Source organism: Carassius gibelio, chromosome B5 (assembly GCF_023724105.1).
Source record: "Carassius gibelio isolate Cgi1373 ecotype wild population from Czech Republic chromosome B5, carGib1.2-hapl.c, whole genome shotgun sequence".
Taxonomy (NCBI): domain Eukaryota; kingdom Metazoa; phylum Chordata; class Actinopteri; order Cypriniformes; family Cyprinidae; genus Carassius; species Carassius gibelio.
In genome coordinates this window covers 12,511,744-12,539,668 of record NC_068400.1, presented here as the reverse complement: position 1 = coordinate 12,539,668, position 27,925 = coordinate 12,511,744, and the positions used below count along the sequence as shown (strand labels likewise).

General features: G+C 35.1%; 1 protein-coding gene across 2 annotated transcripts; it reads right to left on the bottom strand.

Annotated features, from left to right (window-relative positions):
- Positions 1-68: 68 nt before the first annotated feature.
- Positions 69-27,896, bottom strand: lifra (LIF receptor subunit alpha a). 2 transcript variants are annotated; one of them, XM_052556837.1, is made up of 18 exons: positions 27,724-27,896; positions 14,673-14,806; positions 14,113-14,255; positions 12,288-12,441; positions 11,522-11,794; positions 10,627-10,756; positions 9,702-9,835; positions 9,432-9,577; positions 8,829-8,982; positions 8,509-8,573; positions 8,180-8,390; positions 6,808-6,990; positions 6,462-6,563; positions 5,298-5,447; positions 5,071-5,208; positions 4,773-4,869; positions 3,854-3,920; positions 69-3,737 (listed from the first exon to the last, which is right to left on the bottom strand). In XM_052556837.1, exons 2-18 carry the CDS (start codon positions 14,737-14,739, stop codon positions 3,150-3,152), a joined length of 2,802 nt encoding a protein of 933 aa, XP_052412797.1. In that variant the 5' UTR covers positions 14,740-14,806; positions 27,724-27,896; the 3' UTR covers positions 69-3,149. The 2 variants fall into 2 exon arrangements, with proteins under 2 accessions (XP_052412797.1, XP_052412798.1); XM_052556838.1 differs by lacking the exon at positions 27,724-27,896 and adding an exon at positions 26,567-26,757.
- Positions 27,897-27,925: the final 29 nt, after the last annotated feature.

Here is a 27,925-nt window from a genome sequence, read left to right as displayed (position 1 = left end):
TGCAGTTACAAAAGCAGTAATATGCAATGCAATGTCCAAAAGCAAAATAATCAGAAAAACACACTGGATTTATTTTTTCAGGATTTATTGTCTCTAATAATACAGACTAGTTGATATTCTGTTAGTGTATTAGCAACAGTGTAATAGAAGCTCAGATGCCTGCATACATCTTGATTTTTTTCTAAATGTGTTTACACAATCATATATGGAAGTAATTCATATTCCTCATTCATAGCTCCTCTCTTCCTCTCTCTGAACACTGAATGTGGAATCTGTCATGCATACAAAGGCAATAATATTATCGCAATATTAACTGGGGTGCAATATTCCCATCTGATGATCTTCATGCTTAAGAGAAAAGCTTATTTACATCAGTGTCAACAAGCTATTTACATTAACGCCTCATTTATGTAGTGTGACATCCTACTGATCTCTCATCTTAATTGAATTCGGAAGTTGCTCAAATCTAATTTAGAAAAATGAAATGCCCTGTTCAGACATTATATAGAAATTTTATATATATAAATCAGATTTGGACAACTTTTTTCCTGTAATGAGACAGCCTATAACATTGGCTCATTTTCCATTTATACTCCTAATAACTAGCTCATCTTGGCTATTATAAAATCTAAATCCTAAGCGAAGGCTTTCGAAGCATATTATTCAACAGTTAAAAAAAACTAAAACATTGCATACGCATTGACATTTGTATATAATACATTCATACAAGCAAATAAAAAAATAAACATTAGTAGGCTTTTTTAAAAGATCTCTACACATAACTGAAAAAATGACATATTAGTAACTTATTTCAAAAAAATAAAATATGTTTCACAGTAGTGTTTAAAGCTTAAGCAACAGTAGATGCTGACCTCTCTCATATTTCTTCACAATCTCATTCTTAATGTTCATCTAATGCCCTTTCAATCACACACCACATTAGGAGTTTAATGACTGCTATCTGATGCTCTTCAAAGTCGACATGAAATTGCATTGCGACCCATTTATTTCCACACTATGATGTTCCATAGTGAAATGAGATACTGAACACAAATAAAATGCAGGGAGGGGGTTGATTTCTTCCAGCAAACATAGATTAGATGGTGCGCAGTGGGAGTTTCATAACTAGCGGTTTAGTTTCTTATCTTCTGATTTCATGTCAACTTTCATCATTCATTCTCACTGTAGTGACAAGCATCATGTCGTCCTGATGTGACGTATCTGTTGTTCTGACTGCTGCACAAGGTTTTGGAGGACTAGCGAGATGCACAGTGCTCAGAAAAAGGCCTTCACAGTAACATTAGATACATTTCTCTTATATATCTGTATGCTCGATTGATAAAGTCCAATCTAAAGGAATAGCAGGTCCTTCTGATCTCAGTAATTTACCCTGTGGTCCATGTGGGCCCATTATCCAAGGAAACTGTTTTGAAAGAAGGTGCTGTTCTTTGTGAAAAAAACAAACAAAACAAAACAAAAAACGAAGCTCCCGAGGCACTGTGGTTATTTTAAAACCATAATCTCTGGACACAAGACATATCATCATCCTGGACAGAGGCATCTATGATTAGATACATAGTTGAGGTCATACTGGGAGTATTATTATTACGTTAGAGTCCAATATATTCATCAGGTGTGAAATACAACGATGCATTCATAAAACTAAAAGGTGCTTCACATGATGTACGGATAATGCCAAATTCATTAAATGTCACTGACCTTAGGAAAGCAAAAATGAAAAAACTAAAAAAATTAGTCTTTTATCTTTCCGCCTGGATTATTAGACCAAGAGCAAAGATTTTTTGGTTAATATTTTGAAGAGAATAGGGCTGCACAATTAATAAAAAAGAAAAAAGAAAAAGGAAAGGGAAGTTGAAATTTCCAAACTGAAAAGGCTTGTAGTTTAATGTTAAAAAATTAAGACATTTTTGTAACAACTGTACTGTAAAATAATATTTTTTATTTTTAAAAGTGAAATATTACAATAATACTATTTGTTATTTTCTTTAAAATAGTGATAATAATAATTATCATTAAAATTAAACAAATTTTATTAGTCTCACTGCTACATAATAAATTTTCGGCCAAATGGTGCAGCCCAACAAACAAAAACAGCAAACAAAAAACAAAAACAAACAAAAAAAACAATTAGATTTTATTCCCAAAATTGTGCAGCCCTAGCAGAGAAGTTAAGCTGACTGAGCGTCAACCACAAATCAAAAGTACACACAACTAGCTAGCTGCATCACGATTAACAGTAACGGTGTGTTTACATGCATCTTACACGGACTGACGATGTAAGATCATGAAAACACTTTAACAGCCATTTTCCTTAAAATGTAAAAAAGGTTTAAGAAAAATCAGAGATGCATATTTCTCCCATTTTACTTTTGTTCTGTCAGCTTATTCAATGTGCATGGGTCTGTTTACACAGACAGCGAGACTCGAGAAGCTGTTGCTTGAAGCTACATATCATTTTTTTTAAATCACCTGAAAGCGGCGCAGCTTTGAGAACAAGTCTTAAGTGCACTGGTTTTGATCTTTTTAAATGCATATCTAAATACGTTTCACTGGCAGAGAAATGTGTGAATAAATAGTCAATCATCGTAGGGGGCCATTTACACAACAAAGTTCAGCTAAAAATGAGTTTTGCCTGTTCGTACATTAAACTTTTTAAAAATGCAAATTACTTTTTTTTTTTCGTTTTTGACTACATCGTTGTTGTGTAAATGTAGCCTTAGGCTGCTGTTTGGACCTCCTACTGCTACAAAACTGTTAGTAAAATTAGGACTGAAAAAAGCAGTGAATGTTGCACACAATATAATGCTGTAAGGGTGAAAATGTACTGCGATCACTCCAATAACACTGCAAGAAAGCGGTACGAACACCATCGTAAGAATAGAAGCGACGTTCCTACACTAAAACGTGATACTGCTCTGAGCGAGCGCGAGAAGATAAGACCACCTTCAGCTCTTCAGTAGTACTTCACCTGTCTGGTCAGTATCACAAGTCCTTGAGAAACAGTAGTGACGGTGATTATGTAAATGTGAGCGATTTCCAGGAAGGGCACAAACCCTAAAACGAACTGAAAACATCCTCCTAAAAGTGAACGGCACAAACGAACGCAAAAAATAAAAGCTAGTGCGTTCTCAGGATTTTCCAGAGAGAAAATTGTGGAACCAGGTGTTTGAAGGCTGTGGTTTCTCTTCAGATGATTCTGGGATGAGGAACTGGGATGATGTGACCGACGTAGGGCTGCCAAGGGAACCGCTAAAGTTTTCCGCCTCTGGAGAATCCAGCTGCCAGGAACACTGGGGTTTGTAGCCTGCATTCATTCCATCGTCTTGGAAGTCGGCTTCGAATTCCATTTGGGACTCAGGCGGAGCCGCGACAGACTGCATTTGAGGCCTGTAACCTCCGCCACTGCACGCCCCCTGCGAGGGGGTGGGGCTCTGGATGCCTGCGTAGGTCACTTCAGTCTGCGTGGAGCCCACCGAGACGGTGGAGGAACCAGAGGAGTCTGAGACCTGGTTACTGTGAGAGCCGTCACCAACCACCTGGTTGTAGTATCTCAGCAGGGCCGGTTCATCAGAGTCAGTGTCGACCTCGACGTTGTCGTTCTCAGACTCCTCCTCTTCCTCTGGGACCGGGAACAGGCCTTCTTTAGTAAAATCCCACCCTGGACTCTCCTCAATGTGGACCAGACTGTGAGGAGAGGGCTTCACATCCAGAGGACCCTAAACACAAACAACAGCAAAGCATTTGAGGAATCATTTGTGTTAGTATTATTAAGTTTTCAGAAATAGTAAAAGTGACTCCTGTCTTAGCAAACACTAATAAAGAAAGGTTTTACCTGTGGGGAGGACCAGTCTCCGGGTACTTTAGGTCCAGGGATTTCAGGATAGAAAGCTTTCTTTACCCTGGAATTACAGAAAACCATAAAGGCAACTGATTTACAGCAATGTTGCTACATTGTGTGTGTTGTATAACTAAAAATCTGATAACTAAAGCTGATAAACAAAATGTTTAAACATTTACTTTAATTGAAATAAACATAAAATAAAAAATATATTTAAAAAATCAGTTTTATTTAAATTTCAATCTAATTTTCTTTCAGTTTAAACTGAAGTACTAAAATTTATCAAACTAAAACTGAAATAAAAATGAATTTAAACTAAATAGACAAAAAAACTAACTCAAAAACAAAAAAAAAACATAAAAATAAAAAGGTACATTTTAATAAACACTAGATCTAGTTAACACTGACGGGAGAACACAATTGTAGCACACATACTATCAAGCCATTTTGGTCAAAAATAACTTGATTTAGTGGATTTCTAGAAAATTATTTAACTTGATGGAAATGCTATTAAAGCACAACAGTCTCTCTTCTTGTAGCAACAAAAGCTAAAAACTTAAAACTTATTTTATTTCAGTTAGTTGCCAAGGCAATACAATTTTATTAAAATTACTAAAACTGAAATTAAAATGGACGAATTTAAAAAACTAAAACAACTAAACATGAGGAAAAAAATGCAACAAAATTACTAAACATTAAAATGGACAATATCATATTAGAAACGAATTCAAATTATAATAATCAGTATATTTTGCTAAAATAACATTGACTTGTGATCAGTAAGACAGAAACAATAGTCTGTTGTTGTAGCTCATACTGTAAGCCATTTAGGTTGAATTGATTTGATTTAGTGGGTTTTGGAAAGTATTTAACTTAATGGAAATGCTTTTAAAGCACATTAATAAAGTCCTACCACTCTCTCTTCTTGTAGCAGAAAATGCTGATGAGGATGAGACAGCAGAACATGATTCCCAACGGCACAAGAATGCCAACCAACAACATGTCAGCAGCTGGAAGAAAACAGAAAAGCAGGAGTTTAGGAGAACTGTATAATCTGCAATACCAAAACAATCAAATCTAAACGACAAAGTTAGTTGTTCTATATTAATGTAAAAAATAAAAAAAGTAATCCATTAATGAGTGTTGACTTTGATATCTTATTAGCTACAGAACAATGACACAATATTTGAAGCAATTTCATAATTTCTTACTGTTCATCTCCATTTTAATGGCCACAGTGGCCCCTGCGTCCTCCCCAGCTGAGGTGTAGGCCTTCACTACGAACTTATACGAGCTCAGAGACAAACCCTTCACCCTGTACGACTGCACATCGGGGTCAGAGATATTATCTAGAAACACAACATCACAATTATTACAATATATAAACTATGAGATTTACATAATTACAAATTTTTTATACATGTTTCAGAGTGCTTACCGATGAGATCCAGATGTGCAGCATTTGCCAGGTAGATGGTGTATCCGCGTATGAAGCCTCTCTGGTGTTCCATCGCCGTGGCTTTCCAAGACAGCAGCACATCAGAGCCAGCCTGATTGGGTAACAGATCGCTGACCGGCTGTGAAGGAACTACAGAAGAAAACAGTCCAAATCTAGCAGTCATTTATATCCTCTGACATCATCAAAAATTTTAATCCATGTCTGCCAGCCTTGAAGTCATTGATAGGTGAGTGTACTCCTAAAAGTTGACAAAATAATCATTGCAGATGCTGTATAAATATGAGCATGCTCAGGGTAGAAACTAATTTGACTGTTCAATTCAATTCAATTCAAGTTTAAATAATATGCTATCTAAAATTAAATGTCTCCTATACCTTAGCTATTAATATCTAAATATTCATATTTTCTTGTTTGTTTAATATTTAATAGTAGCAGATTTAGTAACTAGTATAGTAGTAGTAATAATAATAATAATGCTGTCCCCTTTTCCATCCATCCTGTGGATATAAAGGTAGGGTTTGTTTTATTCATTGTGTCCCCATTGGTGATATTTCTTATTTTAATGTTCTTAGTAATAAGAGTAATGATAATAATTATTATTGTTATTGCTATTGTCATTATATTGCTATATAATTACAACCTATTTGTTTCAAGTCGTGCAGCCCTACAATCAATCACACATCTGGGGTCAGATGTATAAACTTTGCCTCAACAGTATGTTAAGAAAGTGTCTTAATAACTAGAAGTTATTTTAAGAGTAATCAGTCTTATTTTTGAATTCAACTAATCTACTCTTTTATGCAACTGAATTAAAAATATCATTATTTGATGACTAACTTGTAAGACTAGTCTAAAGCTTTTATGCAACTGGCCCATGGATATATATATTTTTTATTATTATTATTAAATTGCTGGATTAACTTTTCCAGTAAATACATGAATACAATATTCACATAAGCAATGTTTGTGTTTTACAGAGAGCTACCATTCAGTTGCCACTGCAACAAGATTAATGGTTTGCTAATATTTTATTAATGTTGAGGAGTGACCTGTAAACAGAGCAATGCTGTGGAATTCACAGTAAAGGCCCTACTGTATGTGTGAAAGTGCTTTATGAGCGGTGAACAGCAATGCTTCTCTTACTCATCTCCTGTGAGTATCCCTGCCATCTCTGCAGAAGCGTAGGAGCGCCGGTCGAGAGAGAGTACACGGATACGGTGTACCTCACTCCTGCCACCAGAGAGTCTGAAATCAGCAGAAACTAATAATCAGCTGAGTGCACTGAGAATACATGCAGTCATGGTGTAATCAAAGTGTGAAGAAATAGGTTTCCAATCCTAAGATCCTGCAGCATTTGAGTGCAAATGTTTAATTATTTTTTTATTTTTATCTATGCAATGCCATTCAGGTATTATTAAGTAAGTGTTCAAGTACTTTGAAGAATCACTGTATTAAGACTGTACACTGTGTAGGAATTTAAAAGCCTCACCTGAGTTCACTGTGAAGCTGCTGTCTGATTCTGGAACTTTCTTCCAGTCAACGGTACAGAGTCCACTGCAGCCGGTCGGGACCCACTCCACAGCGTACCCGCTGCTCGCATTGACATGAGGCTGCCAGGAGAGGACAAATGATCCATTTGTGCCGAGCAGCTCAGACTCAGACAGCTGGGAATCTACAGGAAAGGAGAGCACAGAGAACACATGGAGCTCAACACTAGTCTGAATTAGCTGCCCTGTTGTTTATTACAGCTATCAATGCATTGAAACAGTAAACTGTGATATAAAGCAATTAGAGCTAAAGTTCCACTAAAAAAAAAAATTACTTTAATAACAAATAATTTGAGTAACTTAACAGTTATTTAGTTTAATTTATTTATTTAAATTCAATTTACACATAAAATAGCCATTAAGAATTCTTTCTTGGATTATTTGTCATTTTTCCATTTATCTACTGATAAACTGTGAAATAGAGTTCAAGTAAACCTAAGCATGTGACAATTCTGACCAGTCAGAAAACACACACGATAAAGTCAAACCGTTCCAGGCCTGGTTTCATAGACAGAGCTTAGCCTAAACCAGGATTCGGCCATAGTTCAATTAGGAGATTTAAGTAATTTTTATAAACATGCCTTAGAAAAAAACATTATTGGTGTGCATCTTGAGACAAAACAAAGGCACTGATATATTTTAAGATCAGTCAGTACAAGTTTCTTTCATTTGAAACAACAGACTTGCATTTTAGTCTAGGACTAGGCTTAAGCCTTGTCTGTGAAACCGGGGATTAATGTCAAAACAACCATGTTACATTTTTTAATGACAAATGTACTAAACATTTATTTTACATTTTTAAAATGTATTTACTCTAACCCCATTTCTTTTTTAAATAAATGGGTTCTTAAAAATAATAATAGAATTATTATTATTAATTATGCTTTTAATAATATTATTATTAACACAGAATTAAAAACTGTACTTTTTTAAAATTGTTTTATATTATTAAAGAACAAAATACATGCAATATATAAAAATTACTTATATTATTACTGCTTACAAATACTTATATATAAAAATAAATTTAAATATATTAATTTATAATAGGTGTGTGTGATTTTTTTATTATTATTAATAATAATAAAATAAAAACAACAACAACAAATAACACAAATACATATATACAGACACACTGTATATGTGTGCAGAAGTATAATAAATAGATTCAAACTGGTTATAAGTTTATTAGCATCTAAATATATTTATATAAAGTATATACATTTTTTTTACTTTATATAATAAAATGTATAGAAAAACATCAATAGGACGCACAAAACAAAAGCAGCTGAAGAATGAGATGGCTCCCTGTACCTGCTCTGTATGCTGGGGTGCTCCCAGTGGAAGGCTCAGAGAGACCAGCTGGGTTTCGTGCTGCCACGGCAACGGTGATGTCACTGCTGTTGTTAAGGATGATGGGATAGCTGAAGTTCCAAGGAGGAAGAGAAACCGGTGCCTCCTCGGCTGAGCTCTGAGAAACCTCGTAGGCGACTAATGCACCGTGACTTTTTCTCACGGACAGAGGCTGAATGAAAAGAGGCACATGACACCGAGCTTATTTATAAGAATAACATATTATTCAATTTTATGGGTTCAGTCACATTTCATATCCTAGATGATGGCAAACGTAAAGCTGCTCTTACTTTCCAAAAAACACGTCCTGTGTTACTGCTGTCCATCCAGATCCAGATATCAGGAGCATCAGGACCTGAAAATAAACTCGGTTACAGATCTATATAAAGTTAATATATAATAAACATAAAAAATAAGAGGAAATGATGTAGAAAAGCAAGTTATGAATGACATGAGCTAAGTGTATTGGAGTATTTGCACTGACCACTAGGCCACAGTTTGAATACAGCTGTAAATATCTGAGATGTCGTATGTGGTGAAGTAACAGACAAAGTAGACAGACTAATTTAGATGTATTGTTTAATTTTCTGTAAGTTATTTCAATACTCACGGTCCATTTTAGTGTGGATCCTGTAGGCGGCGCTCTCGTTCCCCCACTTCCAGAAACTGTGCTTGGAGCCGCAGCGCACTGTCACAGTGTAGTCCACATCTGGCCACAAACCCTCCAGAAGCACAGAAGATAAACCTGGACCACTGTAGTTACGCTACAGACACAGACAGAGAGAGAAATATACGCCTTACAAATCAGTAGCTACTTATTACATATTAGTCTTCTTACATGCAGTTTGTTATTGATGAATGAATGTAGTCAGTAACACACTTTTAAGTTTAAATCTTTATTATACAAATACATGTGCATTACTGGGACAAAGAGAAACATTTTCAGTGACTCAATACAATTTACAAAGCCATTGTATTGCTTTAGTCAACTTTCATGGTGCTTTTATTAAACTTCTTGAGTTGTGCATTTTTATTATTTTTTTGATTTGTCATGATCACTTAAGCAGTTTTCTCATGTTTTTTTTTTTTACTTGAGTAAATGACAATAAATGATGTTAGAAGTTTCATTTTTGGGTGAACTATCCCTCTAACTCCAAGACCACACCAAAAGCAAACAGGGTTCTGGGAGCTGAAAGCTGAGGAGTGAACTTACTGTGCTGTTATGTTCCTGGTCTAAGATTTGCAGCTGGCAGACCATCTCCAGCTTTTTATACGCCTCCACAGACCAGTTCCACTGCAGTGTGGCACTCCAGGCCTTGACTTCAACTGCTGTCACATTCACTGGAGCCAGCAGATGTACTGGAAGAGAGACAGCAACCATCACAAGAGTTCTCAGTCAGGAGAATATTAAGACACTCGCTCTGACTCTATTTATAATGTAAATATACTTATTGAAACAGAGCATGTATTGAAAATGCGGTACCGCGGTCAGTGAGTTGGGCTGAGTCAGTGAGCTGGACGGTTCCAAGAGGATTTCGAGCCACCAGAGTCCAGCTCTCCTCCCAGACCTTCGAGCTACACCACGATCCCTTCCTTTCATTAGCCTCCAAACAGTCCCTGTGGATAGAAATATACTTTATAAAATCACATTCATTATTTAGACTTTCATTAATTCAGACAAGAAATTGTGTGATATTTATATTAAAACATTCATGGGCATCTTTGATTAGCAATATAAATATACATGACACAAATTAAGCGGCATAACTGTTTTCAATATGCAGCAAATCAAGCACATTTAAATGATTCTGAAGGATCATGTGACATGTGGAGTAAAAGTGAAAATTCAGCTTTGCATCACAGGAATAAATTACATTTCAAAATATACTCAAACAGAAAATAGTTTTATGACAGTGTAATAATATTTCACAATATTACTGTTTTAGCGTATTTTGATCAAATAAATGCAGCCTTTGTGAGCAGAAGAAACTTCTTTTAAAACAGATTTATTAATTCCAAGTTTATGGTCTAGCCAGTACTTGTATGTACATTTATTAGTATTAATTATAATAATAAATAATTATTAAATATCTAATATTAACATATACACAATCACAATAGTTAATATCTTAACTGTTTCTATTTAATATAAAAAAACATACATAACATACAAAATGATATTGATGTAATCCCACCATAAGAAATGGTATAATAATTTTATTAGAACATTAATGGAATTCTTGGATTAGCAGTAAAAATATTCATTGCATTACACAAATATGCTTTTCCATCTCATTTAATGTGGTTTGCTGTTTGGGGATCTTTTTATGTACCGAGGACATTATGGTACCAAGAGCCAGATGGGATAGCGTGTGCGGTCAGTGGTTCTTGTGTAGTGTGTTTCTTGCCTTCCATTAAGGGTGTATTTAGTGCGGCTGCGCTTCATTCTCAAGTGAGTATCTCGTCCTTTCTTCCAAGAACATTCTGCGGATGCCAGGTCCCGCGTCTCGCAGACCAAGCCCTCATCGCCCGGCGGATCTACAGCAATTACAAACAACAAAGCCACATGCAAGTCGCTCTATTACACTGCACAGCCATCATCTAGTGCCAGTCAATACGCTAAAAATGAACACTCAAATTTCCCTGCTTTCTCAAGCTGTATGTGCATTTCACAGTGTTTATATAGCTCATATATCAGAATATTTTAGCAAACCACTTATGAAAATAAATACCATGTAGAAAAACTAAAGCCACTTTCATTCATACAGCCTTTTTCATTAAATGTGAACAGGAGATATATACATATACACACACACACATTTGTAATATTAAAATGGTTTTCTATTTCAAATAAATTCTGTTTGAATATTCTTTTGAACTTTTTATTTAATCAAAGAATCCTGAAAAAATGTAAGCAAATGTTTTGTAAATTTTAAGCAGCAACTGTTTTCAACTTTTATAGTACAGAATTTTTTGTTAACTAAATTGCCATCTTTAAAAGTTATTTCTGTAGGATCATGTGACAATAAAGACTGGAGTAATGATGCTGAAAATTCAGTTATGCATCACAGGAATAAATTATGCTTTTTTTGATCAAATAAACACTGCCTTGGCAAACATCTTAAAAAGATTTTTAAAAATCTTACCAACCATATACTTTCGAACAGTAGTGTATATAAATTAACTATGATGTATGATTTAATGATAATGTATGACATAAATTTTCTGAAATATATTTATGATAAACTGTATGAGATAAATGTCTTTATATTATAGTATTGTATATATTAGAATGAAACTCACAGCCTACAAACACCACAGCTCCTGTGAGGGTGGAGCTTTGGGAACAGCAGATCACGTTGGTGCCCGTGTTGCCAGATGCTAGCTGGTTGGTTACTGTGATGGCATACGTTCTTCTGCTCAGTCGTGTGGCGGTCATCTCCTGACGCCCGTACTTCATTTCTTTAAAATCGACCTTCTCCTTAACAATGCAGCAGAAGGTCGTGTTACTGCCCACAGGAACCACTTTATCTTGGGGAAACATGTAAGAATCCGACTTCTCAGGAATATCCGACCCTAGAGACAAAAGCATGAGATTTCATAAGTTTGGCACACGACTTTAATTTTTCTTTAGAGAGGAAGTGTTTTCTAGTGCATCCGAAGAAACAGATTATGTCCTTCCCAAGTATAGTTTTTAAAACAAGAACTCCAACTGTAAAAAGAAAACTATATGGTACAAAATTAGATCACTGCCATTATAATCAACGGATGTGTCTGCATTTAAAGGCAAGCTCCTATTTTGTCACACTGCACAGCTACTCCAGCAACTTTAGTTTCCCAGTCTGTGTGAAGTAAAAGGTTTTAAATACCACATTTATGAATTAATTAACAAATAAAACTCATGGTATAAATTTAAATAACTTCTTACAGTCATAACAGATGGATAAAGACATGCTTTGGATGCTAAGATAAGTTCCCAAAACTAGGGCCACAAAGTGCTATGTTTGTTAGTGGGCTGGTTTTGACAAAGGTTTCAGGACCAGCATCAATTCGGAAGTGTTTTTAGTACCCAGAATGGTCTGAAGGGGGCTCCACTGGCTGAGCGACTGCTGGTTTCGTGCTCTGATCTGCACAGAATGAGAAGTGCACTCCAAGGGTAATGGTGAGTGCCAGGTCCAACTGTGCAGTCCTGTTAAAGGATCGGTTTTAACTTCTATGGTCTCCTACAAATGAAAAAGGAAATTTTACATTAATGCATTTGGCAGATGATTTGTGCATGCCCTGGAATTCGAACTCATGGCTTTGGTGTTGCTAGCATCATGCTCTACATTTTGAAATACAAACAGATGAATTGATTCTTAACATCTTAAGGCCCGTTCACACCAAGCATGATAACTATAAAGATAACGATAAAGTTATAGTTCTAAAAATCGTTCTCAATATTAAAGAAACACCACAACTATAATGATAAAGGCAGAGAGAAATGATATCATTGGAATCACTTTCATAACTATTTTTTTTCTCTGATGAACGATAAAATCATTGCCAACCAATCAGAATCAATCCTCCTGTAATGAGCTCGAGAATTTAAAGTAGAAGACGCGCGTCCGCACAGACAATATCGTTCGCTGGTGTGGACACTAATATCGTTATCTTTATAGTTATATTTATAGTTATCGTTCTTGGTGTGAACGGGCCTTTAAAGTCAGCATTCCCAATCCAATTTACTTCCATATCAACATTTAGTGGCAAGTGTAGGTCTACTTGTACTTTGTCTTTTGGTCCAATTTTCAAATATTTGATTGATTCAAATCAAAGTTTGTAATGTTGTGTGCTGGTTGGTTTGGTTCATGGCTTACACTTTAATCCCTATAGGAAAAAAAGTGCAAAAAAATAGGCAGCTGAAAAGTGGACAGGCACAAATCTTTGGAGTTGAATGCGAGTTTGCAGAGGATTGTGGACAATCTGCTCCTTTACATTTCTGAGATGGCTTTTTGATCAGGATGTGAAGACAAAGTCTAATCTGCTCTACAGAACATCTCAAAATATTTTTTAGGGCTTTTTTTTTTTTTTTGTTAATAGCTATTATCGCCGGAAACGGTTTGTGTTAACTATTGGAGATCTGTTTTAAAAAGTCTACATTGCCTACAACAAAAGCTTAAAACTATGACTCAACAGCATGGTTTGGGCTATTGGTTCACATTATTTTCCTGCCAGCCGAGATGAAAAGTCGGAGCAAGATATTTCTTTTTAATTAAAGATTTGGAATAACATGAACTTCCGAATTGTAAACAAATACATATTGATTTCATGGTGACTTCTGAATATTCTGCAGCAGATACATCTTAGATCTATCAAGAGTCTGTGGCATGTTGTCGATTACCACAGGAAGTCATTTCAGCTCGTCCCTCGGTTAAAAGGGAACAGTAATGCAATTACAATAAAAAGCCAGCAGACATGAGTTTCTGTGGTAATCAACATGCTGTCGACAGAGATGCATTTAACCCTGACAATTCCTTTAAGGGCTGTGATGCAATAATAAATCATCCCAATAAGAAAAAGATTTAGCAATATGGAAAAACAAACTAATTGCAAAACAAGCTAGATCTGAGTGTTACTGCTATGATAACATGCATGTCTGAGCTCTGTAATCACAGTTGGTGACTCATACGAGACATGAAAACATTGAGCGGAGAAACTGGTTCCAGAGTATTTACATTTAATCTCTTGTTACTTAACTGAAGGTGGAAACGTTTTGTAATAGGATGTTCCTGAAAGGATTCCCAGCGTTCAGTGTTTTATGGCACACATCCAAACACATTTTTCAACACCAGCTAACTACAACACAGATTAAGAGCTTAAAATGACAAATGCAGGGAAGGAAGAGCGCTTACATTCAGCACCACATTCATGAGCTCAGTGTGGAAAATCTCAAGGTCAAAAAGCGATGAGTCACTCTCCCATGTCAAAGAAAGAGTCTGCGCAGGCAAATCAGGATTTAGGGTTAAACCACGAGGCACAGGAAGTTCACCCACACCTGTAACATTACAAGGAAGGAGAAGAGACATGACTAAAGGACTCATTTTATTTGTTAAATCCTGGTATATACTATAATGAATCAATCCACTGCTGGCGACCAGATGATGCAAAGTGATATTGAGGTTTCAGAGCAAATAATAAGGGGTTTGAAGAGACAGCTCCTTTCAGTAAATACAATACTATTCAAAAGTGAAATTTTCCACTAATAACATAATATAGAAATAGAAAACCGTTATTTAAACTGCACTTATTTAAAAAAAAAAATCCAAACTTTTGAATTGAATAAAATATATAAATACATTTAATTGTGGATGTTAAAACCAGTTCCGAAATGTTTGATTAATAATCCAAGTTAAACCTGGAGTGACTAAGCAGAAATCTCAAAAACGTCTTGATGAAACTTGATGACACTCACCGTTCTGTCCGAGGGCGCGTCTGACCCCGAGGCTCAGCAACAGAGCCAGAGTCACCCAGCGCTGCATACTGACCAAACCAGAACCGCTTACAGAAACAACAGAATACTCCAAACCTGGAGAACACAACTCACACCTGCAACAAATCACAAAAACATCAGATTAAAGTTCTAAATAAAAGAATACAATTAGAATAACATTTTGTAAAAATGAAGTGTTCAGTAGAGTTAAATATAATCTGGAAACGAAAATCAATAACGGCTTGCAATTGTGATAATGAATTTTCATATACTGATGAAACTTATTTGTTAACAAACATTTAGCGTGTATCTGACAAAATCATGCTAGGGTCAAATTTCACTCCAAAACCCAAAGAAACATAAACAGGAAATTACTGCATAAAGACAACAAAGCCTTTTTTTAGGACCGTTCTGTTTTTTAGGACCATTAACACATTTTCCCATCCAAATTCTTTATATTACATTATGTAATATAATGTCATGTAATGTTTTTTCTTAAAAGGTGCAGTAAGCAGTTCCTGAAAACACTATGCATAGAGCTAATACCTAAGAATTCAATATCACCTTATTTTTCCCGTAAGAGCAGGCCATATGTAAATTTTATTGTTCTGGCTCCTGCTTTCATCGATGTCTAGCTATTTTTAGCTGTACAAAACATTGCTGCTTGTTATTGCAAATTTGTATGTCTACCATATTATTTTACTATATTATCTTGATTATGAACACACCAGTTTGTTGTGCAAACAGTTTTACCATGCATTGATTATAGTGGCAATAGGTGGATAGGACCTTAAAAATAAGGATACCAAAAAAAAAAACTGAAAATCCAACAGGATATTAAGTTGTTAATTATTAATTAAATTATAATCATGGAAACTTTTGTGGGGAAAAAAAATGAAACTTGCCTTTTCCCATTTTTGAATGGTCACCACTGGCATATAATGCAACAAAGACACAGATTTACTAAAATATATACCAACTTAAATAAAAAATAAAACAAAATAAAAAAAAGTATGCTGCCATACATCTAAAGTCATTTTTATCTTCAAATATCAGGTGAGATTGTAATTTTCAACCCCATCTACAAATCCAGTCGATTACTGAGTAAATACTGATCCATGACATTTAATATTTGGAATTACTCATCACTATTTATGTTCGGTTTTCTTTAGAGAAAAATATATATAAAAAAAAAATTATTTAACACTTGAGCTGGGGACGTTTCTGGTTAATTTGACACGCAAGGACTTGCTTGCCTGATCGTAAACCATTTTTTTTTCCACAATTATTTTCCTTACCCTCTTCAGTAATGTCTCTCTTTCTACAAATGCCTTTATATAAATCTCCTGCTTGCTAACTCTCTCTCCTCCCCGTCATGATTCTAAACACCCCTATAAAATTGTCTTTTTAGTTGTTGATTTATTTATTATTTCAGGTAAATAAAAAAATACCAACAGTGCTTCTCACAAATTGCTTATTGCACCTTACTTACCGCTAGCACTGGTATCCTATTATTGCCTGAAAAACCAGAATTTCCAGTCCTCGCCTGTTTTTTCAACCATAAATCAGAAACAAAACAACTAACTGAGATTTATATTATGACATGCTCTTAGACTGACTGTAAAATTATACTGCCATTCTCAGTCAGGCATTAAGATGATTTAGATCCTACCCGTCTAACCGTCAACAATTTTGTTTATTTAAACAGAGAATTATCCAAGTTAATGCCAGTAAAGTGCGGAGTGCCACAAGGATCTGTCTTAGACCCTTTTTTCCAACAAACAAGCATCCTCTTAAAGATATTATTAAAAAAACAAGGGATTAGTAAACATTGTCATGCAGATAATATATAGTTATACATTTTATCAAAACGAGATTAAATTTCTACATTGTCATCCAATCATGTATACACGAATTCTGTTAACTTAAACAATGTTTTTCTATTGAAGACAGAGATATTACAGGACAAGAAACCTGTACACAGAAGCTCTTAGGAATCAGTTTGCAATTGGAAGTACAGTACGTACTGTTATTTCTTCAACTACAGTCAAAGACCTGGGTGGTTTATTATTCAACCGCTTGGTTTTTGGAAATCATTAATTTAACTGTTACAAAAACAGCCGTGTTCAGTCTTAGAAACATTGGCAAGTTATGAAACATGTAATCGGTTTCTAATTCAGAACAGCTAGTTCATAAATGCATGACCTTTAGGCTGGATTATTGTAATGCACACCTAGATGGCTGTCCTAAACAAGCTACATCTGGCCAAGACCAGGTCAAGGAAAAAATGATCATATCTCCTCAATGTTATCATCAACACTGATACCATTGATTACATTCCGCATTAACTACCAGGATTTTTATTATGCTATAATCATACTTTTTAAGATCATAAATCTCTAGAGAATTTGTGCATGTGGTTTCTAAACTCTGGAATGGCCTTTCTGATAATCTTCAGGGCTCAGACACGCACTCCCAGATTAAATCAAGATTAAAGTTGCATCTCTTTAGTCAAGCATTCACATACAGTAGGCTAACGCTTCTCATAACTTGTGCTGTACATGATTATCTTTTGTTTGAAATGTTATGAACAGCAGCTCCAGCATGCGGGTTGCTACTGTAGATTGAGGAGACGCAGCAGGAACGCCTAACGAGAGTTTGGATGCCTAAACATTTGAGGTAGGGTAGGAAGATGCTGCAAAACAAAAAGTAGAAAACAAGTATGTGGAGAAATGAGTATGCGAATTTAGCATTAAATTAAATAAGAATTAAGTTATATTCAAATAAGTACAATTTAATTGAATTTAGGGAATGCAAATTTGATTGAACAAACCCCTTTCGTGTGTAGACACGTTAAGTTATCTGATCATCAAAATAACACAGAAGCCTAAGGGAAAGAAAATAAGGCACAATGTTTGTTCGCATCATGAGCATCTAATCAGCCGCAGGACATTCCAAAGTGAATTCACAAGGCCGTAAATACAGAATACAGAATACATCCTACATTCCTATGAAAGATTAAATTAGCCCAAAGCTGCAACTCCTACTTCAAATCAAGGTCGTAAAAAGAAAAACACATGAAAGCAGAAACTAAATAACTAGAAGGTTTTTTTTTTTTTTTTTTGCAAGAATGCTAGACATAGTGGTTGGCAGGGCAGCTTTTAGCAAACTTCTATGTGGTTTCTAGGAAGTTACTTACTGGTTTCAATACAGCAAATGTTTGAGGATATATATGTCTGCAGCACTGATGTTGTGGATGAGTTACGCATTAATACTGGACAGTTTTCAGCAAGGCCCACTGACTACCAGTCTAACAAGCTCAGCAACCTGCACCTGCCAAGGTTTTTTTTTTTTTTTTTTTGCAAAATGGATCACAAACAGGCACAGGGTGAAGCTGAAGCTCATATGACAGATCTGGTCTTGGGTACCGATGCCAGATGCAAGTTTAAACAAGCTTCCATGCACAGTCCCTCCCGTAAATGAGTCCCCAAACACCACCTCATACTGAAACTGAAGCCATTTCACTTTTCCAGTAAACTGTACCCTGAACAAAAAATACTGTATGCAAGAAAAAGAAACCAAGAAAGGAGGAGAAAAAATAAATATTTTTAGAACAATAGCAAATTTTGGCTATTCATTTGGCTATTCTGTCAGCATAACCAATAAACATATTTAGTGGTCTTAGCAAACAACATCACTTCTGCTCAAACTTTGAGCAAAAATGTAAGCAAAGCCCTTACCCTAAGAAATGTATTTACCTTCAGAATGTTAGAAATCCAGCACCGAACTAAACAACAGACCAATGCATATCTAGAGACCAGATTATTACAGGACACTACGAAAGCAACCACCCAGATCACACATCATCGTTTGCACATGCAAGCACCACTCATGTTTTTTTCTTCTTCTTCTTCTTCAAAAATTTTTTTCTTCTTCTTCATTCAAAAAATCTTTTGTATGGAAAACAGACTAATCAATTAGTAAGGTTGACTAGATATTTTCTTATGTATTTTTAATTATGGCACTCTAAATGAATAGTTTACACTGTAAAACTTCATTTAAGGGATAGTTCAATCAAGAAAAATTATCTGCTTACCCCCAGGGCATCCACCAAGATGTAGGTGACTTTGTTTCTTCAGTAGACTTTGTTTTTTTACTCAAACTGTTGCAGTCTGTTAGTTATAAAATTTAAGTGGATAGGTATCACAGCTAAAACATAAAAAAAACATATTATTAGCGATGGGATTATTAATACCGGGGCTCCTATGCTTCGATGCAGTTTTCAAACCACTTTTGTATCACACACTGTGCCGGTGCTTATCTCGTAATGACAACACCATGTGATTGATCAATATGTGAATCCATTGACCAAGCATGACACGAGTTGTGATGTCACTGGCACAAATGAATTTAGATGAGATTATACCAGATTAGATAGAATTGTACTGATCCCAGATTGATTCCACACTCTTGTATGTCACGGACTCAGACTACCAAAGCTTTGTTTTAGAGCCCAAACGATATATCGGCTGGCCGATATTATCGGCCGATATGAGCTTATTGCATTTAAATTGGCATCTGCGTTTATAACGGCCAATGAAACATAAGAAACAGAGTCTCATGCTTCACTCATGTTATGAGTGTTGCATAGTTTGCCCACCAGAGGGAGGTCTGCAACTCCACAGTTGACAACAGCACCAGAAATCCACTACAGGAGAAAGCGATCAGCCAAGCCACGGAGATGTACTGTTTTGACGGTGAGTCTGTCGTTCGTCATGTGAAATGATTTAGTTCATACACTGTATATAAAAACGGTGTGGTAGTTCTAGCTAACGGTCCTATTATTATCACTTCTAAATATTCTGTAACATCACTTACAGCCGCTAATGCATTGCTATATTAGATTAGCCACAAAGCTAATACCATGTTTATCAGTGGAAGAGCGCGAACGTTAATAAGAGGTCAAACTATAATGTTAGCGTTTAACTTATTCTAAATATATCTGCAGTGTTTCCCACATAATGACCGCGTAACTGTGGCAGGGGGGTGCGTGTAGTCAATGACTAGAAGTTATGTACAAAGTGCCTCGAAAAAACAACAACTGTTATGTTATTCTAGGGCTGAAACGATTCCTTGAGTAACTCGATTACAAAAAATGATCGAGACAAATTCCACTGCCTCGAAGCCTCTTTTAATTTATTTTAAATCTCACGTCAGGTTCTTTGGCAATGATTTTTTTTTTTATGTGACACAACGCGTTTACGTCAACCACAAAGCGGAAGGAGACACAAGCACTGCGTCCGAAATGGCATACTGCAAGGAGTCAGCAATGTTTTGATTTGAGGGCATGGGCAAACGTAAAGAGAATGTCGTGGCGTGTGTCCATTGCAAAATAGAGCTGGCATACCACAACTATGGCCCTATGATTTCCCGCAATGCAGAAAACGCGGAGGGAATCGCGGAATCCAGTCATAAAAACGGAATTTACAGTTTAACGCGGAATGGGAAGGAATTTGCCAAATTTTGAATGAATTCATTAAAATAGGTCATTGCACTTACATCAAATCACGATATGGACGAATATCTGTAAATATTAAGCCGGAATAGTCTGTTTAAATATGAATCCTGCATGTTCTATGTGTCTCTGTTAATGAATGGCGCAGAAGCGCCTCTTCATTCATTAAACACACGTAAGCGCGCATTAAGCTCGCGGTGAATTCAGCGTCTGCTGTCTCACTAAATAAGAACGTGAACAACATCTCCAGAACTGCTCTGACAGTCACTTCATGAGCATTTGACTGTTTGATTTGAGTAAAAGTAGCGTCACATCACATACACAGAACTGTAAAGGTATGCCAATCCGTCAAAATAAAAGTCCAGTGAAAGACTGTTGTTCAGCAGAATGCACATAGCCTATCACTAAAAACTTTTTTTTTAAGTTTTAATCACACAACATTTCTTCCATGTTTTATTTTTTTTATAGTAAATCCCCTTTGTTTACCAAAAAGTTAAGTACATTTTCAATAATTAAAAGATAAATTAAATTAATGTTTTATGTGTTTAATGTGCATCTCAGAAAATGCTTTATTTAAAACTCCAACTGAATGGCACTTAAATGCACTTAATTCATCTGTCAACTTTATTGTCATTGTTCACAGTACAAGTACATACAGAGAAACAATGGGTAATAAATTGGTCACATGCTTTTTCAAACCATCTTTTGCTCCATGATGATGTGTCAGATATGGTGGAGAAAACAAGTCCGACCACCAGATGTCGCTAATGTGCATTGTATTAAAAGTTTGGCGTAATATACCATATTGCACAATTTCTTGAAAGCCTCAAAAGCTTCAGAAAGCCTTGGTTTCCCAGCACTACTAGTATTTATATTGTTTTTTTTTACCGCAAATGCACTATAATGCCTGAACTATGAGCACCTACTCAAAACACAGCCTGCGTGTGAGGCTTCTTCTTCTTCTTGCTTTATAGTAGGGCTGCACGATTCTGGATAAATTGAGAATCACGATTTTTTGATCTCATATAGAGATCACGATTCTCCTACGATTCTTTATTATTATTATTACTATTAACATTATCATTATCACAAGTATATAAATTAATTATTTTATTTTGCAAGGATTCTTTAAATTGATCAAGTGTGACAAAGACATTTATAACAAAATATTTCTATTACACACAATTATTGTTCTTCTGAACTTTCTATCAAAGAAACCTGAAAAAAATCTACTCATCTGTTTTCAACATAATAATAATAATAATAATAATAATGTTTTTTTTGAATGGCAAAACAGCATATTAGAATGATTTCTGAAGATCATGTGACACTGAAGACTGGAGTAATGATGCTGAAAATACAGCTGCACACCACAGAAATAAATTACATTTTAAAATACATTCAAGTGAAAGCAGTTATTTTAAATGGTAAAAATATTTCAAAACTTTACTGTTTTTGCTGTACTTTGGATCAGATAAATATAGTTTGGTGAGCAGAAGAGACTTTAAAAAAACATTACACATCTTATGGTTCAAAAACTTTTGACTGGTAGTGTATATATAATATATTTAAAACCCCAGTTCTTTTAATATTAGAATGATGAAAAAGTTGTTTAGATCACTGATTCAACGACTCACTCATAAACCTACTACACTTGTTTCATTTCTGGATGAATCAGCGTTTTTGAACGATTCTGTTGAATGAAAAATTAATTCATTGACAAATAAATTAAGACACTTGTCGCCACCTATTGGTGAAACAATGCAATCGACACAAACGTTATTTAAAGCGCAGTACTTTCAAAAGGGGATTTGTTATATTTTGATCGCTGCCATATAGACATCAATGTTTATATTTAAACTATAAACTTTATCCCAGTATTTCTGTGATAATATAAATGACTGTAAGACAGATATAATACTGTGTAGTTGAAAAGACTGTTTGTGAAGATGTTTCTTAACCAAACATGGTAAGAGCTCTCTCTGTGTCAGCGGCAGTGCGCGCACGGATTTGAATGATCCGGTAAGACTTTGTCAAAGGTTTAACAGACTCGGGGAATCATCGTCTTTTAGAAATGAGATCGAGAGGGTGTCTGAATCGAGATCGCGATCTTTTAACGATTAATCATGCAGCTCTACTTTAGTAGATCGCAGCCTTATAAGTGCATTACTGCCACCTATCTCTCAAGTGGACCTTTGACACTCCTAATTGAGATTGCAGATAGTGTCAATAGTCAATTTGAGCGATAGGTGGTGGTAATGCATTTATAAGAAGAAGAAGAAGATGCCTCATGTGCAGGCAGTGTTTTGAGAAGGCACTCAGACAGTTCAGCCATTGTGTGAATCAGAGGTAAAAAACGATATAAATACTGTTCAGTTTGTTTCACAGACCTATCGTTTTGTGTCTTTGCACATCAATGTATCGTCACAAGCCGCAGGGTTTAATTTGGATTTGTTTGTGTATGTTTTAGCCGTGATTCCCATCCACTTGCAATATATGACTGACAGACTGCAACGGTTTGTTTTAAAAAATCTCAGTTTGTGTTCTACTGAAGAAACAAAGTCACCTACATCTTGGATGGCCTGGGGGTAAAAGATAAACAATAAATATTTATTTTTGGGTGAACTATGCCTTTAAGGCAACCCAGCAACTAGTTTCCCATAAAAAAAAGCATGTTTTCAAATAACACATATCCTTTGTGAACATGATTCTCAATGTTGACCTTATATCAGGTCAGGGAACCATGCCCATAACGGTAAAGCAGACCATCACGTGTGTGTTTGCAGACCTTGTTTGCGGTTTTGTCAGAGAGCTAACAATGGTCTTGCTGACAGATCTCTTTAATACTCCACCAGCTGGAACTGCCAGGGGGCAAAGAACAGGAAAATAGATATTGATTTTTTTTTTTTTTTTTTTTACCGAAACAAGGATTGGAAAACAATACTGCTTCACCTAGAGATCCCAGGCTCACTGCCAGCTCATTTCCTTGCATCACCAACATAAACTCATGACTGGAATTAATCTGAGATATAACGCATGTTTACAGTCTGAAAGGTTCCTTTAGAGTCATCATATCGCTCAAATCATCCAAATATGCATGCCCAAACCTCGGCTCAGTGCTGGAATTCAGTGTTTGCACTGGCAGAAATCGTCAGGGTTTTCCGTGAAGTGTGAAACTTCAGTACACAATGGGAATGTTTTATCAAGTCTTTGGACAGTTACAGTACAGTGAAACATGCAAGCTATATACTACTCATAATTTTTAGTTAACTACATTCAAGCTACCATTACAAAAAGTAGTTAGTAACAATGCAAAAACGTTATTAGTATATTGATGATATTTATGGAGACAATAACTATACAAAAAAAGCAAAAACAGTGTAGAGCACAAGGTAGCGAAACAAGCAGCAAATTAAATGGTCAGAATAAATATGTTCTTCAACATTCTACATCTGACGACGTAGTAAATTCCACAAATTTTAATTTTGTGTAGTTTAGCATTGATTGCATTTCAACAGAAATTAAAATAAATCAAATATAAGATAAAACAAATTAAACTGAATGAAAATTAGAAATGTTGCCTCGGCAACTAACAGAAATTAGCTTAAGTAAACAGGAAAATAATATACGAAATATTTACGAAAACTACTAAAGAAAGTTAAAGCACAAAACTAATACTAAAAATTAAAATAAAAACTGGAATTACAAAAATAAAAGCACATTAAACATTAAAGTTATAACAGTATATAGGCCTAACTTACTATACTAAACACTGGGACTAAACAGCCTTCAACAAATAAAACTAAACACACTAAATCAGTATTTAAATATAAATACTGGTTGTGCTACCAAAAAAGCCACAAATTTAAAATAACCTGTGTGTCTGCATTCAAGCTGGTGGGAAAACTACAAGAAGAATAATTTGCAGCCAGTTTTTTAATATTTTACAGGAACTGTAGAATCTGAGCTCAGAACATTTCTTTGTAATCCATGAAAGCTATTACAGAATTCTTGTGTGGCATCATCTTTTATATGCATTTTTATGTGAGCTATGAACAAATGCCCTTCTTTCCCACCCAGCACTTTTACACACGCTGAGAACAATGACAATCTGTCCAGAACAGAGCGCTGTAATGGCTTCCTTCCTCCCATAATCACACAGACCTACACAACTGAACCAGTCTCACTGATAACAGAAGACCTTTAAACCTTAAAAGAAAGGCAGAATATTGCAATTGTTGTTATTGTTTATCAAAACGATATAAAAAAATGTTTTTATTAATTTAAATAAATATGAAATATAACAAAATATAAATATTATATGAAAACCTTTAAAAAATATATAACTTAAAAAAATTCTTTGCTTAAGTATTAAAATTATTCAATTGAAAAAATTTACAAATATAAAAAGAAAAGGTTAAAATTAAAATACTTATAAATACTAGTGATCGACCGATATTGGTTTTTTATAACCGATACCGATACCGATTATTTGTATGTTTATGTACCCGATAACCGATATGCAGAACCGATATTTATTTACTGTTATACTTCTGTTTCTGACAATTATTACAACACAAATGAGCTGAAAAAAACATTTTATTTATAACAATCACTCCCCCCTTGCATACAAAAAAAAAAAACATTATATTTATACACAAATAAATAGAGGGGTCTGAGTCCAAAAAATGTAAGCGCACTGTTACTAAGTGTCTTTGTTTTAAAATAAAAGCTTTGATGAGGTAAAAAAAATAAAAACAGGTAAAAAAATAAAGCACTAAAATGATTCTAACATATTGGTGGGGGCGGGAGGGCTATTTAGGAGTGCATAGCTATTTACTCCCAGTTAAGCAGAACTAGGTTTTAGTGTAGAAAACAGAGTCTTTCAGCATTCTGCCCTGTAAGCCTGCTTCCTTCAAAAATGTCATGCAGTGGCCGTGCTTGAGGCTTCCTGATCATCAACCCAGTCAGGTGCTGAGAAATATGAACGAACTTTTTTTCCCGAGACTATATAAAGTTAAACAGCACTTGTCAGTTGGCATTTTATGATCTAGATTCAATCTAACGTTAGATCATGAAATGCCAACTGACAAAGTGCTGTTTGACTATAATTTAATCAACCGCGATCGCGCATGGAGATAATAAATAATTAATTTCCACAAAGCGGTATATGTAGCCTATATTTGTATTAGCGAAATAATTGTTATGTAGTAAATGATAATATAATCTAGGGTGTTTAAACAAGATAATCTTGTCAAAAGTTTCATTCAGTAGCATTGCTTGAGGCTTCCTGATCATCAACCCAGTCAGGTGCTGAGCAATATGAACAAACTTTTTTTCCCGAGACTATATAAAGTTAAACAGCACTTGTCAGTTGGCATTTTATGATCTAAATTTAATCTAACGTTAAATCATGAAATGCCAACTGACAAAGTGCTGTTTGATAGATATATATATATATATATATATATATATATATATATATATATATATATATATATATAACTTAATCAACCGCGATCGCGCATGGAGATAATAATTAATTTCCACAAAGCGGTAGGCTATATTTATATGTGTATTAGCGAAATAATTGTTATGTAGTAAATGATAATATAATCTAGGGTGTTTAAACAAGATAATCTTGTCAAAAGTTTCATTCAGTCGCCGTGCTTAAGCCTCCAGATCATCCGTCAGTTGCTAAGCAATATGAACGAACTTTCTCTTCTAGACTAATGGTGAGCAAATACAACAGATAGAGAATTAAATTCAACGCTTTTATTTTCAACATGCACTCATTTTTGTCTGTTTTATTTAATTCATGTAAAGATACGTCTTTATTGGGGCAGGACATGATGAATTACACTACGTGACTCAATGAGTTCGTCTCAATTGTTTAGAAACAAGCTGCATAAATTAACTATATCAGGAATTTATGTCTCAGATCTCGTTTGTGCATGTCTGTTATGTTAAATAAAGTTGATTAATTAAAGCAAACCAAGTAGAACATATATTTACCTGTGCACTGAGTTGTTGTTGACTGATCACCTCAGACGCCCGGGCTGCAATGGCGGAAATCTCAAAACGGCCACAAGATGGCGCCGTAAATCGGCGAATCCGATATTACAAAACCGATACCCGATTATGGAAAAATGCTTAAATATCGGGAAAAATATCGGTAAACAGATACATCGGTCGATCACTAATAAATACTATAATAGTATATAAATGATATTTATATAACACTAAGGATGACACAAAATTCTGAAGGTCGCCTTAAACACAATAAAGTACACGCAGTTATAATGAACAACGGTTGTAAAAAGACCCACTCAATTAATTGAGACACAGAGACTTCAAATACCTTGGACACTGAGATCTCCGAAATCATATCACTACAGGGACAGTCCACCAGAAAATGAAATCCCTTCATCATTTACTCATTTTCATAATGACAGTTTAGGTCACTATTCACTATTCACTTTCAAGAAGTTCAAGTAAATGGTGACTGAGGCGGTCAGTCGATAGCATTCTGCCTAACATCTCAATCTTCCTAAATAAACGATGACAGAATATCTAGGTCTCGAGGCTGAAACCACACTTTCTACTAATTATGGACTGCGGGATCTGTTTACTAACAGTTCAAAGGACCTCACATGTACAAAATTGATGTAATAAGTTACTCACTGATTCATACAGTCAACATAAGCAATGGTCAAAGGAGTATCATTAGTGGAAATTGTCCTATAATTGTTTACTTAGAAAATAACCTTCCATTTTAACATTCGCAACGATGCTATCAAATCATCTCATGGGAGTGGTATATAGCAAAAGTGAGTCTCACTTTACATTAATTAATAAATAAGCACAATTGCACTGCCATGCACCATGATACAAGAGAGCTATTTTAAATAATTTGATAGAAATGCTTGAAAATACAATTTTTTTTTTCGTTTTTATTTAAGCAAAAAATGGTATTATGTGTTTTGGTAATTTGGACAGTACAAGATATTCTGGATTAAAATATAAACTGATAAATACACACACAACAGTTTACCACAAATCACTTACCAAAACAGCAGAGGAACACACACACACACACACACACACAAACACAAAACAATGAAATAGCTATTTAAATATAAATACCTTTACTAAATATTAAACATATATAGTGTAGAAAAATATAGAGGACGTGATGTGAATTCAAAAAAACAAAACAAATTTAAACAAATAAATTTCATTTAATTCACTTCATTTGGTTATAACAGTTAGTAAACAGAGAAATTCAAATCCCTCGTACGGAATGGCCTTGTCCCGTAATACCACGAAATCTAACTCCAGCTTATCTTATAAATAGCTTAACATTGAATTTTACTGCGAAACATCTCGGTACGTCAACTGTATTTCTATTATAGCTCGATATATTGAGAAAACAAAAACACAAACGTCACGAGTCGGTACAGATAAACAGGGAACATTTCTGACGTTAAAAAAACAAGCATATTCCCAAACTGTTACCTGGATGTTTTGGTATCCTTGTCTTCGAAATCACCCGGTTATATCCATTAAATCAGCGTTTGGTTTAATGGCATCACATGGCCTTCCAGACGGATGTCTAAACTGGGGGAACCGAGCCGGATTCCCAGAATCGCTCCTGAATTGGATCGAAGCGATGAACCAACCGTTCATTATGCGACAAAAACCAGCTTTCCTCCAGGCG

Coding starts and splice junctions, on each gene's coding strand:
- lifra (XM_052556837.1), bottom strand. CDS start 14,739: ATGCAGCGCTGGGTGACTCTGGCTCTGTTGCTGAGCCTCGGGGTCAGA. Junction 9,578..9,701: donor AGCCCAACTCACTGACCGCG/GTACCGCATTTT, acceptor TCTCTCTTCCAG/TACATCTGCTGGCTCCAGTG. Junction 5,448..6,461: donor GGGATACTCACAGGAGATGA/GTAAGAGAAGCA, acceptor TTTCTTCTGTAG/TTCCTTCACAGCCGGTCAGC.